The 20,944-nt window shown below is 44.5% G+C and overlaps 1 protein-coding gene across 2 annotated transcripts in view; it reads left to right on the forward strand.

Annotated features, from left to right (window-relative positions):
• Window positions 1-17,893, forward strand: part of RABGEF1 (RAB guanine nucleotide exchange factor 1) — a 351,066-nt gene extending 333,173 nt beyond the window's left edge. For both annotated transcript variants that reach the window (XM_078679474.1, XM_078679473.1), the window contains one exon: window positions 16,186-17,893. In XM_078679474.1, coding sequence (XP_078535600.1) covers window positions 16,186-16,584 — 399 coding nt within the window. In that variant the 3' untranslated portion in view covers window positions 16,585-17,893. The remainder of the gene's footprint in view (window positions 1-16,185) is intronic.
• The last annotated feature ends 3,051 nt before the right edge of the window (window positions 17,894-20,944 follow it).

Genomic DNA, 20,944 nt, shown 5'->3' on the forward strand with positions numbered 1-20,944 from the left:
ATCTTGGACTGTTGCATTGTATGTCCTGTAAAATGTCCTTGACATCTTTGCAAAATATCTCACCAAAGGTTTTTAAAGATCTTCAGGTCAAGAAGTGTGCCAATATGCTTGTGTTAAAATAGAAACCATGAACAGTCCACCTATTGTGGATTTTGAGGATTTTATTTCTAGCAGATTGGCTGCCACATGAGTGAAAAACTTTTTTTTTAGGGACTAGATCTACAAACCATTCCTGCAGGATCCAGGCTGATCACCTTGTATGTTCTTGTCATTACAGACCTTGCTATGCTGTTCATTGTAATAATCTGAAATCTACCTCTGTATATTTAAATAATGTGTAGTGATGGGCTCAGACGATTTTTGTTTTTATAAAACAGAATTACTAACTTGTGATGTGGAGGTTACTCTTCATATATTCAGAATGATACCAGTGGCCATGTTGTCCTGACCAGTAAAACCAAAACTGTGCGTTATTCCACATTCAAGCACCAAAAACTGTGAAATGACTGGTAAAATTGTCCTGTGGAAATACCACAACTAATTGTGCTGTAACAGTATGTTTGAGGTATGTGTGCTGTAGATACACATGCTTTTCATACTCCTGCCATGTAGTGTTGTGTCCGGATTTTCGCAAGTTCTTTTTCTACGAAGAAGTCTTTCCAGTCATGAGGTAAGGTGGCTCCTCCTTTCGGTGATAGTGCGCATGGGCATTGACTCCATTGTTATATTGTTTTTTTCCACCATCAGGTTCAGACGTGTATTGCTGCGCTCCAGTTCGGAAACCGTTCTTTGGGTTCCCCTCGGTTCACAATCCACTCTGCCCTCAACGGTATTGTTTCCGTACGTGTTTCCCTGTTCTCTGTGTATCGATTTGATCGACAAACTCCATTTTCGATAGAAAACCTCGTGGGCGGCCCTTGGGCCTAGCTGTGTCAGTCCAGCCTTCTGCCGATGGAACAAACTTCATTCTAATTCTGTCATAATTCGAAACACAAATACGCTTTGGAGCCGAAAAAGTCCACTACCAAAGAAAAGTCGTTTTTAATGCCAAAATCTACAGACCTTGTTCTCGAGCCTCCAGAACCATTTTTTGATGTTCTTAATGACAAGTTGGATCCCAAACAGAAAAAAAGTATTACATTAATCATGATACTTGACATTTTTTTACTAAAACTCCAGCAAAGCACAAGCTTCCAGCAGCAGACTCTGCTGATAGCATTCCCTTAAAGAGAAAGAAGGACAAAGCTACCAGCCCTGTTTATCCTGCCCCACAACACTCTCCACCATCTTCTCCATAGTTAATAATTGAAGATCCATTACACATAACACTTCAGGGATCTCCACATACAGATCCAGATATGGATCAGGGGGGTGAAATACTCGCTTGTAGAACCATGGAATGATTACACCATAGACCTTGCAGTAGACAATAAGCCAGACCTCTATCCTGCAAAGCCATCACCACCAGATGATAATATGGCTTATCAACAGCTCATTGCTAGAGTAGCAGAGTATCATGGGGTACTGTTACATAAAGAAACATTAGAAGAGGACTTTTCTTTATTGGAAACACTTGAGTCCACACATAGGTCAAGTCAAACACTCCCTATGCTGAAAGGCATGATGAGGCATGCAGATGATATCTTTAAAGACCCTGTCAGAGCACGTATTTTAACTCCAAGAGTAGATAAAAGATATAAACCCTCACCATCAGATCCTGTGTTTATTAAGGGACAATTTCTCTTGACTCCCTAATAGTGTCCAATGCTCGCAAATGAGCCAACTCGCAAACCTCTGGGGATGCACCTCGCCCAGACAAAGAATCCAAACTTATAGATGCCTCTAGGAAACAAGTGGCTGTTCACGCTGCTAACCACTGGCGCATCGCAAACACACAGGGCCTACTAGCACGACGGTACGACAGGGCACACTGGGATGCAATGGAATAATTGCACCAATATCCCCCAGATGAACCCAAGTCTAAGGCACAGCAGTTAATTGAAGAAGTGAAACTCATCTCTAACTCCTCAATCAGTGGTGCTTTAGACGCAGCAGACACCGCAGCTAGGGAGATCAATACCAGCATTCTCCGTAGAAGACATGCATGGCTTAGGATCTCTGGGTTTTAGCCTGAGATTCAACAGTCCATTTTGTACACCCCCTTTGACAAGGAACACCTGTTTGATCCTGTAGTCAGTCAGTCAGTCAAACCACTTTATTCGATTAATTAAAATCATAAAAGTACAATACAAAACAGAAAACAACGATATTATCTTTCAATACAAATGGGCGACATAAAAGGTATAAAAATTATACACGAAATCTATAATTCGTCAAGACTTAAAAAATATCAGATAAAAACAGCTACAATAAAAATGAAATTCAGAAAAATTCATATATCATTCGTCATAGGGAATCTTTTTTTCCTAAGGCGGACAGCAGCAACAAGAAAACTGGCAATGTTCAATATATTCCAGGTGACATCTAACAATTGAAGGTACATGTTTGATCCTGCAGTCAGCCAATCCTTAGAAAAGATGAAAAAGGACACTGAAGTGGCAAAATCCATGGGAGCGCTCCAGTCCCCATCCAAGAGAGGTTCCTTTTGAGGCTCATTTTACAAAATAGGGTCCAAAACAACATCCTCAGACCCAAATGTTTCCTCTTACAAGGGCAACAATCAATACTTTCCCTCTAGAGGTTTCTACAGAGGAGGATATAGAGGAAACAATTAGGTAGGAGTAAAGGCGCCACACCACGCAACACCCCTTCCCCTAATAACAGCGACTTGCCTACACTTCCCACCAATCGCTCAACATCTGTTGGAGTAAGACTTCAACAGTTTTTCTCATATGGCAATCTATAATATCCGACAAATGGGTTCTCGATATTATCCCACATGGTTATTGCCTGGAGCTCACCCCTAATCCACCAAATCCGTTGTTAGACCATTTGCAGTTACACAAACAAGAGGTACAATCTCTCTTACAAAAGGGAGCCATAGAACCAGTTCAGTTTCAGTACCAAGGGTTCAGGGGTTTACTCTCTTTATTTTCTAATTCCCAAGAAGGACAGTTCCTTAAGATCAATTTTGGATTTCAGAGAGTTAAACCACTACATACTATCAGAACATTTCTATATGATAATGCTTCAGCAGGTTCTTCCTCTCCTACAGCAAGGCAATTGTTTTTTGTCCACACTGGACTTAAGACGCATATTTTCACATTCCCATTCATCCAAATATCTCAGATTTGTGATAGCAGACAAACCCTATCAGTACAAAGCAGTAGTAACAGCTCATCTCAGAAGACAACAAATTCATGTTTTCCCTTACCTAGACGACTGGCTCATCAAAGCCAGCACACACCAAAAGTGTTTACAAAACACTTGGACCACGCTACACCTTACTCCGCCAATTGGGTTTCACAATCAACATTCAAAGTCTCACCTACAGTCTTCACGCTCTCTCCAACTGACGCCTGTCTCAGACAATTTGGAAATGGACAATCCATCACAAGATTCACCTTTTGGTAGAACACCTCCTGGGAGTGAACCATAAAATTGCCGACCTCCTCAGCAGAAGACCGCAAATAAACGAGTAGGAACTTAATCCCGAAGTTCTCCTTCCATACTTTCTACAATGGGGACACCCACAAATAGATCTTTTCGCCACAGTAGACAACACACAATGCCAAACATTTCACTTCCCGCTTCCCACACCCGCTCTCCAAAGGCAAAGTCCTCTGGATGAATTGGTCAGGGATATTTGCCTATGCTTTTCTGCCTCTCCCACTTCTTCCGTTTGTGGTTCGGAAACTCAGGCAAACATAACACAAACATAACACACTGATTTTCGTAGCTCGCACATGGGCCCGTCAACACCACCCTGTTAGAGCTCTCAGTAATTCCACATCAAAAGCTACATCTCACCTCCAGTCTCCTCACACAGAACCATGGAGAAATCAAGCATCCAAATCCCATAGGAGCTCAACTTAGCAATTTGGCTCCTGAAGTCATAAAGTGTGTATATTTAAATTTGCCACCAGACTGTATGACTATTCTGAAAGAAGCTAAAAAACCTTCTACAAGAGCTTGCTATGCAGCAAAATGGAAAATATTTGTTGTTTACTGCAATAACAGATGCTTCCCTTAAGGACATTTTCCGTTACCTTCTAAACCTACAGCAATTTGGGTTCATTTGGTTACATCTTGCAGCAGTAGCAGTAGCTGCGTATTTGCAAAACCGACAGCATTTGTCTTTGTTCAAAGTTGTTGTCATCAAAGCCTTTATGGTGCCATTAGGACATGTGACCAGATGGATCGCGATGCCACATATACCCCGCACTTTTCTTGTTTCATGTGATCTTAGAGCCCTCTGGCACCTTTGATAATGTGGCACTGATTTATTTTGGATGGTGTTCTTCTTATTATTTTATGTAACCCTGCCATTTCCTGGATAATTGCTTTACAGGTATAAGTGCCTTAGGCTGCACCCTCGATTCGTAAATGATGTAAAACAAAGCAAACTGTTGTTGCTACCATATACCTTGTTTTGATCACGACTTGTTGAGTTATGTCTACATTGAAAATTCTTCGATATCTTAGGCAATCCAAATAAGAAATGCAATAAAAGATATTCAAACAAAAAAATCAAAGCCTTTATGGTGGACTTAAAGAGAGTTATACCACCAAGAATTCCACCGGCACCAGTATGGAATCTTAATTGTGCAAACAAGACGTAAGGGTCCATCCTTTGAACCACTACACAAGTGTCCCTTACAGATTCTCTCATGTAAAGTTGCATTTCAAATTGTATTCACTTCATTAAGAAGAGTTGGTGAGCTACAGGAACGAACCTTAGAAGAGCCCTTCTTTCAGCTCCATAAAGATAGGGTTCTTCTTCGCACCAATCCCAAATTCCTTCCCAAAGTGGTTTCTGCTTTCCATATTACCAATCAGTTTTTTTTAAAGGTTTTTTATAGCGCTGGCTAGACCCGGAGGTATCAGAGCGCTTTACATGAGCATCAGATCATAGTTAGAGGTTAGATCGTTACAAAGGTTACACAGTTATTAGAGCATGGCAACATCGTTCTTATAAGGTCGAGATAAACAATAAGCACAAATACCTAAGGGGAAAAGCAGACAAGGGGAAAGATTCAGTGGAGCGGGAAGGAGCTGGGGAAGTAGACAGGTAATGAAGGCGGGAAAGATGAGGAGCGTGTGAAGGACACCGCATGGAAAGAGGAGGGGAAGGGCGACGGGGACACAAACCGGTAGACGAGTCAAAGCAACGTCCAAAGTCCAGTAAGCTGTGATCCCAGGGGAAGTGGTATCACTTTCCTGTCTCTGTTGCTGGAGGCTCCCTTTACGCAGTGGACTCTCTGAGGGGTCTCTGAGACTCCAAGGCCTACATACTGGATCCGTCCACAAAAAGGGGAGAGGGAGTGCTTTGGCAAGGGGTGCCATACCATAACTCCGCTATGAGTGGCTCCCTTGGCGCAGTGGACTCTCTCAGCGGGTTCGCTGATACTCCAGAGTATAAATACTGGATCTTTCCCCAACAAGGGGAGAAGGAGTGCTTAGTCAAAGGGCACAAAGAACAGGGGGCTAGGCAGACTTGCAGGCAAGGTGAGAGATTCAGGGGAGAGGGGATAGGAGCTAGGGAGGTAGACAAAGAGAGAAAGACTACTAAAAGGGAGCAAAGTTAATTAATGAGTTATTATATAGCGCTGGCTAGACCCGAAGAAATCAGAGTGCTTTGTAAATGTAAATGTACAGGAATTTATATAGCGCAAATCACCGAGCGGTTTCTAAGCGCTTGCTTAGGGAACCCGTCCTGGTATTCCCCTGTGAGATAACCCCGGCAGGGTATCCACAAGGTGAAAGCCAGGCATCCCGCCGCGAGGGGCCGTTGTGGAGATTAAGCAAGCTATTGCCCAGAGTCGCAGAGTGTGAACCCGTGAATTGAGTAGGCACCGGAGCGAGAATTGTCGAGTCCATGGACATTTTAGGACTCAAGACCCCGCCGAGCTGGGAATTGAACCCTGGTCCCGGGCTGACCTCTGCTTCCAGGTCTGCCTCCTCTAACCAGTGAGCCACACTTCTCCCTTTACATGAGGAACGATAATGTTGCAATTTACATCAGTTAAAAGTTACATAAGTATCAAGAAAAGCATTTAAAGAACATAGGGGACAAGGTGAATGGAGCAAGGAAGGGTAAGGGGATAGGGTAAAGGGGTAGGAGAAAGATAGGACGTAGAGATGAGGGGAAAATCTGCCCAAGGTCCGGCTGGGTAGGTGATGGCAGCTCTTCACACACTTGCTGTCAAAAGAGCTTTATTTTATTATATTGAAAGAACAAAATATTTTCCTAAAACAAAGCAAGTGTTTGTTTCATTACACCACCACGCAGAAACTAAAAGAACTTTATCTATACCCCTTATAGCGCACTCCTCTCGCAAAATAGGGGTATCTATGGCCTTTTAGGTAACATTCCTATAGCTGACATTTGTAAAGCAGAAACATGGTCTACACCACACACATTCACCAAACACTATTGCAGCCGCGGTCCATGCAGGTAACAGCGATGGGCCAGGGTAAGAGAGGATTTCAAGGGACGATGCAGAAATTATTTATTTTCCCTTGGCATCGTCCCTTGAAATGCTTCCTTACCCAGCCCCACCGCCCCACCACTGTTACCTGCACGGACCGCAGCTGCACTATTGTGTGGATGTACAAGCACGCCAACAAGCCAATGTAGGGCAGGCAGTGCTCAAAACACTTTTCCAGACAACTGCAACATCTACTGGTTAGCCACCGCTTTGGGAAAATACTTCTATATCGTCCATGCAAAGCATGTGTATCTACAGCACACATGTCTCAAATGGATTATGTTACTTACCCAGTAAGCATCTGTACTTTGCATGTAGAGCTGTAGATTCACATGCACCCCCTCCCTTCCCCCCTCGGGTGCCTGTAGTTGTTGCAGTTCTCATTTACATTATCTACGCATGGATATCTCTTTACTACATTCACTCCTTTCCCATGTGCACTATCACCGACGAAAGGAGGAGTCAACTTACCTTGTGACTGGAAAGACTTCTTCGAAGAAAAACAACTTGCAAACCTACGGACCCAACACTAGATGACAGGAGTGTGCAAAGCATGTGAATCTAGAGCTCTATATGTCAAGAGCAGATGCTTACAGGGTAAGTAACCTATTCCTCTCTCCAAGTGGTATTTATGTGTAGACTAGAGGGTTCCCAAGTATTTTCCTCCTGCAGTCAGAGTCCCACACAAAGCTATGATATCCTAGAATCTGCTGATCAAATTCCTTTTAATCCAAATGTTCCTCCCAGCAGCTTACGTGCAATGTAACAGATAGTAAAAAAAAAGTAGTAAGTCAACCAATTTAATCCTTTAACTGTCCTTCTGATGTGTGTCTGGAGCGCAGTCACTCGACTTTGCACTCCCAACAAGGAGCCAGCTGCTGTTCGGATTGTTTTCCTATCCTTAGACCAAATCCAAACAGTGACTGGCCCTTTTCTGGGATGCAGACACACACAGCTTTGCACCAGAGAGGAGCCCAGATGCTGCTCAGATTTGTTTTCCTGAGAATAAGATAGGTTTTTTTTTCATAACCTCTAAAAAAAGAAAATCCAAACGGGGCCATCTCCTTGCTGGCCAATAGACACACGCATCTGCGACCCAGCAAAAAACGTAGATGCTGTTGGGATTTTTTCTTAGCCTCCAGAAATAATCTAAACACTGACTGTCTCCTCTTCGGAGCACAGAAACACACTTGTGTGCTCCCCAGTGAAGAATCCAAGCTGTGTGTATTTTTAGTAAGCCTCAGAATAAAGCAAAGCCGCGCCTGGCTTATTGCTGGTGTGCAGACCCACACACATCTACTCTGCAGCAGTACGCTTGGAGGCTGCCCTCGCACACTTGGAAGGGTTTCATACTTCATCATTGGACACTTCCTTGTTGGTCTGGTGCTGTAATGTCCAGAGGGCCCATAGAGGGGGCTCTTTGTTGGAGGTCATCTGATGTGATTGCTGTAAGGATGAGTGCAAATGAGGATATCGTGAGTGGTTAAAAATGTCTAAATGATATTGGATACATTTTAATAAGGCGGTCCCTTTGACAAGTAAAAACAAATAAACACTGTCCTAAAGACTAATGACTTTTATGTGTCATATTATATATGTGAATGTCTGGTCAACATGTTTCTTGCCATTGTGGCCCAACTGGATCTTAGGCAATTAGTCAGGGCTGAAATAGATGACACCTACCCTGCACCTGATTGGGAATGAAGGTGTGTATTAAATAAACGTGCCCAATCTACATCGGTTGTTAACTATATGTCCTATGGTACATAACACCTGGAAACCAACCTGGAAGAGAAAAAGACAGCTCATCGAAGGTGTCACCACTGGCAGGAAGGGTCGACACTTTCTTTAATACATATAGTATATCTCAACTTGAGTTAAAAACATGTTGAGGGCGTATTGTCGCCCCGCAGTGACAGTGCACCAACAGCATATTTTTTAAATCACTTCATTTCAAATCATGTGTGAGGTAGTTGTCATCTATTTTTGTTTTTATTAGTTTTTTTAACTCTTTTTATTGGTACTTATATAATGATGAGATAAACATGAAGAAAGTATATCTGGTCCACTTTTTGTTTTACAATTCTGCAATCTTTTCATTTTACATTATTGCCACATCCCTTGGGCCCTGGAGCACCTCCATCCATCTATATCCTCCAGGGAGCCCACGTCTTGTTCCAAGTAGTGTGCCCAGGGGTTCTGTGGCATTATTTATACGGTTTTTTTTATAAAAGAGAAAAACTGTTTTGGCCTGTATGTGCTCTGTCAGGACCTTATCTTCCAGAGGTGACAAAACTTCCAGCCTGTCCCCTTCTCTCCGGTAGCTCCTGAAGGCATGACCCAGTTGGAGGTATTTGAGCCACTCCCCTTTCCCTAGGTCATATTCTGCCTGCAAGTCAGCAAACGTTATGTATGCCCCTCTTCTCCATATATCTCCCAGGGTCTCTAGCCCCAGCAGGTCCCACTTAGCGAAGCCCACTAGTTGATTCATTTCTTTTAGCCGGTCTCCCGCCCAGAGGGCTGTCATCCCTGTGAGTTTGTTCTCCCAACCCAAATACTTTGTCGCTGCTTTCCATATTGTAACTACCGTCTTCTTGTGATGTGGGATCGTTTTCTCTTCTTGTTTGGTGTACAGTAGTGCCCTTGGCCCCGTTTCACCCATGGCCTCCCTATCAACCCTATAAGCCGGGTCTGGTCTGTCATCAAACATCCACCCGTTAACATTGGCTAGTTGTGCCGTCCAATAATAACTACAAATATCTGGATCCGCTAGGCCTCCTTCATACATACCCCTCTGCAGTTTAGTCAACGCAATTCGTGGGGCCGCTCTGCTCCACAGCAATGCATGGAGTTCTGAGTCTACTCGCTTGAAAAATGAGGGGGTTCCTCATATGGGGTGTTCTACAGTGCGTATAGCTTTTGGGGGGTGTCATAATTTTAAACAGAGCGGTCCAACCCATTATGGTTAGAGGGAGTTATGACGCACGTCTGTCGTGAGTTTGTGGAGCTGCCGGCCCACATCCTTGCGGTAGAAGACTTGGACGTCTCTCGTTATACGAATACAGCGGTATTTGAAACAATTTTCTTCTATGTACATGATGCACCTCGACATTAAGGTGGGCGCTCCTCCCGATAAGGGATAGAGTAGTGATTTGTCCCAATTAATATCATATCCAGAGTACTCCCCGTATATTCGAAAGATCTGCAGTATTCTATCTACTGACTGTCTCGGTTTTTCAACATACAGGAGATATCGTCTGCATAGAGCGATATTCGATTCTCCCATCTCCTTCCTACTGGCATTTCCCAAACTAGGGGTTCCTGACGCACCCAGGCCGCCAGCGGCGACAACGGCAACGCAAACAATATAGGGGACAGCAAGAAGCCCGGTCTAGTTCCCCTCCGTAGGGCAACCTCTTGGGACACCATAGCATTAACCCACACTCTCTCCATTGGCTGTTTGTAGAGGAGCTTAATCCAAGTTGTAAATTTAGGGCCCATTCTTACACGCTCAAGAACTGCGAAAAGATAGTTCCATTCTACACTGTTGAAAGCCATCCTGGTGTCAAGGGATAGGAGGGCCGATTGTTTGTCTGAATATTTCCCCGCTAAGTGAAGTATGCCAAATAGTCTATGGAGGTTCAATCTGGTACTCTGGTGAGGCATAAAATGCCTGATTAATCCAGGTGTATTAGGGTGGAGATCACACTGAACAAACGGAAGGACAGGAGCTTGGCCAATACTTTGACCTCATAATTGAGTAAAGAGATCGGACAATAGGATATGCATGCCGTAGGTGGTTTTCCGGGTTTCGGTGTTACCGTAATGACGGCTGGTCTTTGATCTAGGGACAATATTTTATCTTTTTGTGCTTGTTTGAACATGTTCAATATGTGCTCTGCTGGTCTTATACAATTCTACCGGGAGACCATTAGGTTCTGTTGCTTTCCCTGATTGCAGTGATCGGGATGCTATTTTAGTCTCTTCAATAGTTCTGTCCCCCTCAAGTACGGGATCGGTGCCGAACACCCTGCTCTCATGTTGTATTATTTCACGTTCCGGTGCAGTACATTTAGCGTCTTTTTCATTCCTGAGTGCCCTGATCTTTGCCATCTCTATTAACTGCTTTAAATGCTTCCCACAGGGTCACTGGGAGGGGACTGTGCCCACATTCTCAGTAAAATAGTATTCTGCCTCATCTCTAATATTGTCTACAAAATCCTCTTCCTTGAGGAACCATGGGTCCACCTGCTGCGGTAGCGTGCGGTCCCTAATCAGACCTGCAAGTGAGGCCTCGACCAGGGAGTGGTCTGACACCCCACGGGCCACGTGTGGAGCATGTATGAATTCTCCCAGCCGGAGTTTTGTGTAATGAGGTAATGCAGTCTAGAGAGACCACCCGCCGCTGCTGATAAATGAGTGTATTGCTTCTTGTCTAGGTGTGGTTGTCTCCAAATGTCCCCCAGGCCCATGGCCTCAAGAAATCTACCTAGGTGACTACTCTGTCTAATGGTGCTTGTCCCCAGGGGGCCCCCACTCGTCGCGTGAAGCTCAGTTGATCTTATATCATTCATGTCCCCACCAAGAATTTTAGTGCCAGTTGAAGCAGGAGTGAACCAAGTGCCTCAGGAGCTACTGTTTGTATGCCCGGGGGGAGGGAGGTGGAGTACATAAAGCATAGATTAGGACCTTTCCCCTCCCACGTCCCACTCACTACGGCTTATCTACAATACTAGTATAAAGAGAGAACAGAAACCTTTTGGCAAGGTAAACTCGGGAACCACAGCGCCAATCCACACACCCAATACATTGTTGGATTCCTTAGGGTGTGTAGACATAAAATAAAAATAAAACGTAAATTAATATTTACAAACAAAGTAGTCCCCTAAAACTAGCGCCGGCCGCGACGTAGCGCTGACCGCGACCTAGACGTGCGTGATGACGACAGGCGGTGACGAGCGGCGAGGAGTGGCGGTGAAGTCCGGAGCTCGGGGAGGAGCGGCGCATCAGGTAAGGCGAGGCGGGAGGCGGTCAGGGCAATGTTGGGGCGGGCGGGGGCCCGGGAGTGGCGGAGAAGTCCGGAGCGCGGCTCAGGTAAGGCAGAGGCAGGAGGCAGGCGGGCGGGGGGCGGTCTAGGCAATGTCGGGGCGGGCAGGGGCCTGGCCGGGAGTGCACAAAAGCAGAAAATGCTGCCCCCTTATGCCCCGGGCAACGCCGGGGCGGGCTGCTAGTTTTGTATAAAAGGAAAGGACTTTCATATCAAGACTCCCAGCCCCCTGGAACTCGAGGTGAAACCTGAATGTATTACTAGAGCATAACCAAACCTATCAAGATATTTACAATAGTTGCCTTTCAGGTGTGTTTCCTGTAAAAGGACCACATCCAGCGCATGCTTCTTTATAAATCGTAAGACTGTTGATCTTTTGAGTTTACCATTGAGGCCGTTGACATTCTATGACCAGACCTTTAACAAGGACTGTGTGTTGTTGACTAGTCATTTGAATTGGGACTCTTGTCTGGTACCCGTATCATGGCGGGTTGCATCAGTGGCACAGAGTTCCGATCTTTTCCTCTGAGTAAATCTCTGATTACGTACTTAAAGAAAAACTTCCCCACCCTGCAACCCTGCTTTTAAGGTTGTGAAGATCCCAACTTTCAAACCTGCAGAGCGCCTGTCACCCTATAACGAACATAACAATTCTAATTAATGACTAATATAGAGGGAAGCTTCGCTCAACCTGACTCAATCTACCAACGTTATTGTATTCCTTTCCGACCAGCCTGACATGTAGTTATAGCCTTAATGTGTCTCCTCGGGGTCAGACTTGCATAAGTTCCAATCCGGCTGGAGTGAGTGTCCCAGTGTTCATCCAACGTCTTGGGGGTTTAATGTGCGAGGGTGGCATCGTCCAGTCTCTCGTCTTGCCTGCCCCCCGGTATCCCCTGTTACTCTTGTGCTTCCTCAGCACTTTGTCAGCCCTCTGGCGCCGGGGACCTGTCTTGCTGCTCTTCTACCACTTCAGGGAGTTTGTCTCCTCTGGCTCGCCCTAACCCTTTGCCATCCATCTCTTTGCCAGGGCCTCGGCCAACAGTGCACCAGCCCTCCAACCACTCCCACTTGTCCTCTGGTGTGGTGGAGTGCCTTGTTTTCCCTTCGGCTATTACATGTAGTTTGGCTAGAAACAGCATCATGTAATTTAAGTCCTTGGCTCTCAGCTCTTTTTTGACTGTTTCAAAGCTTCTTTGTTGCCTCTGAACTTGTAGGGTAAAGTCTGGGAATAACCTTTTCCAGGTATTTTCATATTTCAGGTCTCCTTTCGATCTCCCAGCTTGCCTATCTTGTCTCGATCTCAGTGGTTGAATATCCTGCTATAATAGTATACGGCGGCACAGCAGGCTTTGAAGGTGGCACTGGCGCTCAATGCACCCTCTCGATGGAGAAGAATCGTGATAGACGGGGGCTGCAGTTTATTGATTATGAGGTCTTCTATGAATAGGTCTACTTTGACCCCCTCCACCCCTTCTGGGACCCCAACCGCGTGTATATTGTTCCTCCTTGTCCGTCCCACCTGGTCTTCTAGCCGTGCCGCCATATGTGTAGTCTGTTGGGTTAGGCTAGGTACCTATTCTTCAAAGGGCTTAGTTTTGGACTTTAGTTGAGTAATTTGGGTCTCAGCGGTTGACACTTTTTCACTTTGTTTGGAGAGGTCTGCCCTGATTAAAGTCACTTCTGTGGACACCGTGTCTATTTTGGGCTCTAGGGAGCCTTTAACATCCCGGATCGCGGACATTATAGCTTTTAACGACGGCTCCTCCATTCACCCTTCCTCCTCTGTGCTTGACAGGGGCTTCGTAAAGGTATAGTTGTCCAATTTGTTAGATTGAACGGGGCCCGCTCCTCTGGGTTTCCCCATTTCTGTTTTGCCTGATACCTGGACAATGTGTGCGTCTCAGTATCTACTTGTTTTCTCTGGGCGCCGCCACTGGAGGTCTCGTCTTCTTACTGTTGGCAGGAGACCCGCTGGACCCTCAGGCTGTCTATTGCTGGTGGCCCTACCTGGCCATCTGTTCAGGATGCCTTGTTCTTGGTGGGCGAGAGGCCAACACGCCCAGAGATCAATTAGGCCCACCACCTGTTGGCAGATTTGGCGTCGGGCCGGATATATCTGCGCCCTCGTCTCCCCAGTTATATTCCCTCGTCGCTGCAAGGGGGGGCCCAAGGGGAGAACATATTCGGTTTTGCCTCACGGGCTTCATTCCAGGCACCTGCTCTCATCTGCTGAGTGTCTCAGTACCTACTTGTTCGCCCTGGGCGTCACCACTGAAGGTCTCATCTTCTAACTGTTAGTGGGTGGCCCACTGGACCCTCAGGCTGTCTACTGCGAGTGGCCTTACCTGGCTCTCTGTTCAGACTGCCTTGTTCTTGGAGGGGGAGAGGCCAACATGCCCAGAGATCAATTAGGCACACCACCTTTTATTACCTTTGGCGCCAGGCCGGATATTTCTGCCAACTCGTCTCCCCAGTCATATTCCCTCGTCACTACAGGTGGGGGAGGCAAAGGTGGAACAAATCCAGTTTCGCCTTTCTTGGGCTTCACTCCTGGCATCCCGTTTTCATCTGCTGGGACTCCGGCACGTTCCTGCTGGGCGTGTGTGCTCATATTGTTGCCTCCTCCAGTCGTTGGGCCCCCTTCACACCACTTACCTCTTTCATGCTCGTACTGCCAGGCCCCAGGCACAGCACGGGTCAAGGCCGCTCCTTTCGCCTGGATCGGGCCCGCCCACCTCAGTCTCAGCAGCCGTTCCGCTGTCACCGCGGCCCACTGTGTCACCCTGTCACACCCGCGAGGCCGTGCCTGAGCTGCGTCGTCACCTCTCTCTGCTCGACTCAGATAATGATGGCGGTACTCCTACTTTCTCTGTCTCCGGTCGCTCGAGTGTTTGAGACCCGATCTGCTCTCAGTAACGGCGGGCTCCGTCGCCCTTTTGGTACCTTCGGCTGCTGCGATCTGCGCACGTCACCAGCTCCGTCGTTATAGTTTGTTTCTGTGAGCCAGCGAGTTATCAATTATTTCTCCCCTCTCGTTGGCATTATCTCCCTCAGCCTGCTGGGGCTAATTTACAGATTTGGTGCAGATTATGAGGGCTTGGTCCGGAGCTCCTCGAGTCTGCTGCCATTTTAGTCAGTGGCTAAACCACACCCCCCTGTTTATTTGGAACCACCTTATTAAACCGTCTAAGGTACCCCTTAGAAATTTTTACCACTCAGTACACCACCCCACACTTGCAATTACCTCACTCGCACTCATCATTACGGCATTCAAATCCGAAGACCTCCGACAAAGAGCCCCCTCAAGGGAACCGTTGGACATTACAGCGCTGGCCCAACGAGGAGCAGCAAAATGATGAAGCATGTCACACTTCTGGGTGTGTGAGGGTTTTCACTTCTGAGAAATCAGATACCCAGATCCAGTTGACAAGCTCCGGCATACTTCTTCTCCTCCCTAATTTTCGTTCCCAGGATGACCAGCACACTTCTATGTTTAATCATTACGTTTAAGGAGCATGGGTGCTGAAGCTTATAATTAGTTCTTCGACCCTCTATTTGTTATATATCATAAGCGAACTCCGCTAACAAGGTAATTTTGCCCCCTTGGTTCATACTGACAGGAACAGCCTAAATAAGTGACAATGTCATCAGTAGAGTATCAATGTGGTCTTTGCATTTTCACAATTTTGGCCTACTCACTCCTGTGCAATAGGTCAGCCACATAAGTGGGGTACCTTTTTTTTCGGGGGAAAGTGTATGAAAATTGATGGATAGGACCTTTGTCATTTGCTCTGAAGTTTTCTGTCAGACAAAAAGGATTAATTGTGATTTTTCACCCCATATTTGTCGTTTGCAGTAGGTTCTAGGAAATCATGCTGTGATTCATGCATTGTGGTCACCTGTTTATTTAGTTTTAAGAAATGTTAGGTTAGTAGTTTTCCTTGGGTCCACGACTATCTTGCACCCAAATACTGTAGGCATGTTCAAGTGCCGCAGACACTCCCCTGCAATCTCCCCCATGAAAAACATTCCCCACAGATTTGGGTCAAGCCTAGGAAGAGTTATGTTCCTGCTCAACAGAGACTAGAAGGAATTACCATGTTTTGGGAAAGGAATATAACCAATCGGACAACTAACTTATTTAATTAGAACCTGTGTGTTTGCTAGTTAGTGAATGAGGGAGGTCTGGCACCCAGCAATAGAAACCTTAGTCTGTATAGGTGTTGAAAATGTATGCTTAAGGTACGTTTCTATAGAGCTGAGAGGTGATATCTGGGACCAAAATACTGGTACACTAAGAGCGGTTCATCGCTTTTCAAATTAAGTCTGTCAACGCATTACATTTCTATATTTAGTCCTTTTAGTTGTTGACCACCATTCCGTTAACTCATGCTTTGCTCCTAGATTTTGATGATGTTAAGAAAAAGTGACCGTTTTGGCTTGTCAATGCTATACTAATTTATTTTTCTGTTGGTACTTAATTAAGAAAATATTGGAATCTAACAGAGTGCCTTCTTTTTCTAGTGCTGTGCTATTGCCTTCATTGAAAAACTAGATGCTCAGTCGCTAAATTTAAGCGAAGAGGATTTTGACCGGTACATGTCTGGCCAGGCATCTCCAAAGAAGCAGGATTCTGAAAACTGGTCTTCCAATATGTGTGTGGGTGTCCAGCAGATGCACAAAAACCTAGACCTCATCTCACAGTTAAACGAACGACAAGAAAGAATTGTCAATGAAGCCAAGAAGCTTGAGAAGGACCTCATTGACTGGACTGATGGGATCAGTAAAGAGGTTCAGGATATAGTTGAGAAATATCCACTGGATATCAAAGCTAAAAGTCAGCCGTTGCCAGCCATTGACTCTGAAAATGTGGAGAACGACAAGCTTCCCCCACCGTTACAGCCTCAAGTATATGCAGGATAATGTTAAACGGGTTTGAATGGTATTCTCCTGCATAATGGACTCTTAATTATTTACATTCTGCTGTATTTAGTGTTTACAAATACAATGAATTTAATTTGCAAGGTTTTCAAAGGTACGATATACTTTTTAGTGTAATTAATCTTGTAAGATAAATCCTATTTATTGAAATGAGGAGCAGTTAACTTTTTGCTTGCCGATGTTTCTGCTAATTTATACCTTTCTATAACAAAGCATGTAAGAATTGTAAAACCTCATTGAACTAATAAGTTCTCTTCCATTCTTCTGAATTAATGTGCGCTGCTGTACATATTATGTTTTCAGTCAGACTGCCTCTGAAAATAAGGGTACATGTTGATGGAAAAACAATTCTAGTGCATTGATGGTTTTCTCGGCAGACAAACAAGTAGTTTTTTATTGCCGGCTTGCGAGCAGCCTTCCTGTTACAATCCACATTTAAGTTTGCCATAAAAGTATTGAGGCTCCCACAAAGGTGAACCTGCATGCATGCTGACTTGACACTCCAGAGTCAACAACATCCTTCCTCTGATACCTATAATGGTGCACGCGTACTGAAAATCTTAGCACTCTTTATTTCCATAGGAAACACTCCAGTCTAGATGGCGTTTTGGGTTAGGGGACATCCAATTTCGGTTGCTAATTTCAAGGTTTCCCATGTCCGTTCTGGTAGTGGTACCAAGTAAATTATAGCAGTGAATATGTTATGTGACATCCTTTGGGTAGACACCCATACATGGACCCTTGGTACATTACATCAGGCACATTTGCACTGAATGCATGTGTTGACTTTACTTGCATCACCCTACATTGGCATGCATCGGATTCTCAAAGTGATATTCATAGGTTGATAAGGCTAAGGGGAGAAATGAAGGTGGGAAATGTTGAGATGTAATTTTCAAATGCAATACACAATACATTTAGGGTCCTTATCTGGAGTACTGTAGGAAATTAGGTCCTGATTTAGATTTTGGCAGACAGGTTACTCCATCACAAATGGAACAGATAATCCCGTCCGCCGCATTATATCCAAGGGCACTTGCAATACAGCGAGCGGGGGTCTCCGTCAGTGAGTAACCCTTCTGCTGAATTCTAAATCAGCCCCTTATTGATAAAGCTGCCGTTGTTCCCTGGCAATGCTTCCATAGTTCAATGATGTTTGACTTTTAAGGTTTTGTTGGGTACTACTGTTTCATATCTTATCTTTACATCGCTCTTGCAATGGTTAATCATAAGTAAATATGTACAATTGTAAATATGTTTTAAAACAAACTAAACATCTGTTTTAAATGTGCATGAATCATGCGTGTTATTTATCATCAAAGAATAGGAATGATATAATTTGTGCATACACTCTCAAAATTCATATCGGTGGGGTGTCTATGTGCAATATACATTTGTATGCCAAAGAACTTCGCTTAAGAAATTATTGCACTAGTGGGCCACGAGATATGACTTTTTTTTATTATGGGCTCTTCACTAATATTCATAAATATTGAATATCTTTAACCCCAGGTTTGGGATTATTTACATATGGTTTCAACAAGAAAAAATATCTCAAAAATTCTAAATAGCAGCATTACTTTCTTTAAAATAAAAAACAAACTGTAGAATTAAAAAGCAAAACACACGGTTTATGAAACCCTTTACAATTCTTCGCTAAGAAAATGAAAGCAAAACTTTGGGCACCTGATGTATTGTTTCACACAATGCACAGCATTAACAGTTGGCCTTAGGTTTATTTTCTGCTCCGTGGAGCAGAGATTCCAAATATGAGCCCAAAGTCAATTTATGTATTTGTGTCCGTAGCTGGTTTGGGTGAAGCAGTTTTTTAGATTTTTATTTTCTTTATTGTTTTTTCCAGCTGAGAAATACTTTTTTTTTCTTGGAAATGAGCTTCATTTTTAATAGCCTTTTCTCCCCATTTGCACTTTCCATGACCTGTAGAACAGCTTCTGATTGACCTTTTTGACATTGGGCGTCCCATGACGATAGAATGTCAAATAAGTCTGTTTTTATTCTAGTAATATTAATTTTCTGGATGCCCTTTTCTGTTGGTTGCTTATTGTAAGTTACAATATCTGTTGAAAAAATCTGTCGGTTTTTGTTGTGCTTTTTTATTTTCTGGTTACTTGTCCGGATCACACCCAGTGCAGCAGACTGACCGAAAAAATGAATATTGAAGGAAGTGCCAACTGTAGCAACTCATCGGCAGTGTGAGGCTTTCCCGTTCAATACATAAGCATCCGCAGAATCAAATGAGAAGAGGGAGTCAGCCTGTGGGGGTTTCCTACCTTTGACCACAGAAAATGCAGCATTCCTACAAACATATCCAGATCATTTGAAGGGGTCTTGTTATCTATGCAGGAAGGGTCCTCAGTCCTCCAAGGCCAGCCTTCAAGGTCTAGGTTATACCTTTTCAGGTTAGTCCTCAGACCCCATTAACCCCAAAACGTTTGTTTTCTTCACAGGTGATAATTCTGCATATCTTTCTGTGCGCAAGCACCAGTGATCATAAGATATCTATTACATATATGTATGGTGGTGCGCTCACTGTGTGCCTGCGAAGGGTTAGCTGGCTGTTCCAACACTCACTTTCCATGATGAAAGGCTTTTAAACAGTAGAGCACAAGTGTTAGAGCGTTCTCGATGAGGTTCTAGAGCTAATAACCATCACAACACATGAAATTTTGTGTGTCAACAGGGGAACAAGAATACCTCCCAATGGACGCAGCTCCAACACCATTTGAGAATATATTCATAATATATAATCATATGAGAATATTCTTCGCTTCCTTCAGAGTGTCTGTTTTAGCGTGAGGACACACTGGTGGTGTAACCATGCGCTCTATAAATGGATAAATAAATAAATAAAACCCCCACTGGCCACTGTTCCTCCTCACAATGTTTTATTAGATTCATTACACTCTTGGTAATGTTGCTCTACTAGTGACTAATAGCTTTCTTTTGAACTCTTTTCTTTTGATGACAACAATTAGTTTAACATCTGGTATTCTTCTACCTTGAAATGGTCTCTCTCTCTCTTCGTTTGAAGAATGTGATTGAAATAGAATATGAATTTGGTATGGGGCTTATGTAGTTGGTTAAAATGTGTAGTTTGGAGTGACTTGGTCCTCCTTCATATAGTGGTCAACAACCTTAACTTCTAATGACTGAGTGGGATTCAATTTCAAGACTGAAAGAGTGGATCTTTAACGCATTTCCCTTCTTCTAGGATTGAAAACTAACTTGTTAAAATTCTTGTAACTTCTGATTTAATGCAGGCTAGAAAAAAAATGCATTGTTATCCTTTTTCTTATGTAGCCATCTACGTGTGACTGATAAGCTCAAACTATGTTAGTTTGTAGAGTATGACTAATCACCTGTGAGGGTATCAAGGCGCTGAGTTGGGCAAGCCAAAGGAGAAAGGAGGAGAAAATACCCTTTTTTGTCTGGAGCAGCCATGTCTTGGGGTTCATTCGGAAGTCCATGAGGGAGGGGTAGGTTCTGATGTGTAGCCGGAGGTCGTTCCATGTCTTGGCTGCAAAGTATGAGCAGGAACGACCTCCGATTCTGGTCTTCTTCAGATGAGGGAGGTGTGCTTTTGCATGGATCGCAGATTGAAGGTGTCTAGTGGGTTTCTACAAGTTAGGCGGTGGTTGAGTTAACCTGGAACGGTGGTGTGGAGAGCTTTGCAGGCATGCGTGAGCAGCTTGAACTTAGATCGTTCCTGGACTGGGTGCCAGTGAAGATTGTTGAGGTGTCGAGGGATGAGGTTATTTTCCTGGATGATCAGGATGAGCCTGGCGGCAGCGTTCTGGGTGGTTTGGAATTGGCATATGACATGAGCTGGGATTCTGATGTAGGGGGCATTTCTGTAGTCAGGGCTGCTTGTGATAAGAGCCTGGTTGACTGTTTGTCTAGTGTTAAGTGGGATCCATTTGAAAATCTTGCGTAGCATTTGCAGGACGCGAGGCAACAGTGCAGATCTGTCTTCTCCTGGAGAGGCTGGTGTCCAGGATGATCCTGAGGTTCTTGGCATGGTCCGCAGGGGCTTGTGGAGGGCTATGTTCAGATTGTCACTAAGAGGCGTCCCAGGGCGAGTGGTTGTTGCTGAATATTAGGACTTCAATTCTGCCTGTGTTGAGCTGGAGGTATTTGTTTTTCATCCAATCAGTGACATTGCTCATGCAGTTGGCGAAGTTTGCTTTGGCAGTGCTAGTTGATGTTGGTAAGGGAAATGATGAGCTGTGTGCCATCAGTGTAGGATATTGTGTTGATGCTGTGGGCTCTGACAATGTCTGCAAAGGGCGTCATGTAGACATTGAAAAGTGGTCTGAGCGAT

This window comes from Lissotriton helveticus, chromosome 3_1 (genome assembly GCF_964261635.1).
Source record: "Lissotriton helveticus chromosome 3_1, aLisHel1.1, whole genome shotgun sequence".
NCBI lineage: Eukaryota > Metazoa > Chordata > Amphibia > Caudata > Salamandridae > Lissotriton > Lissotriton helveticus.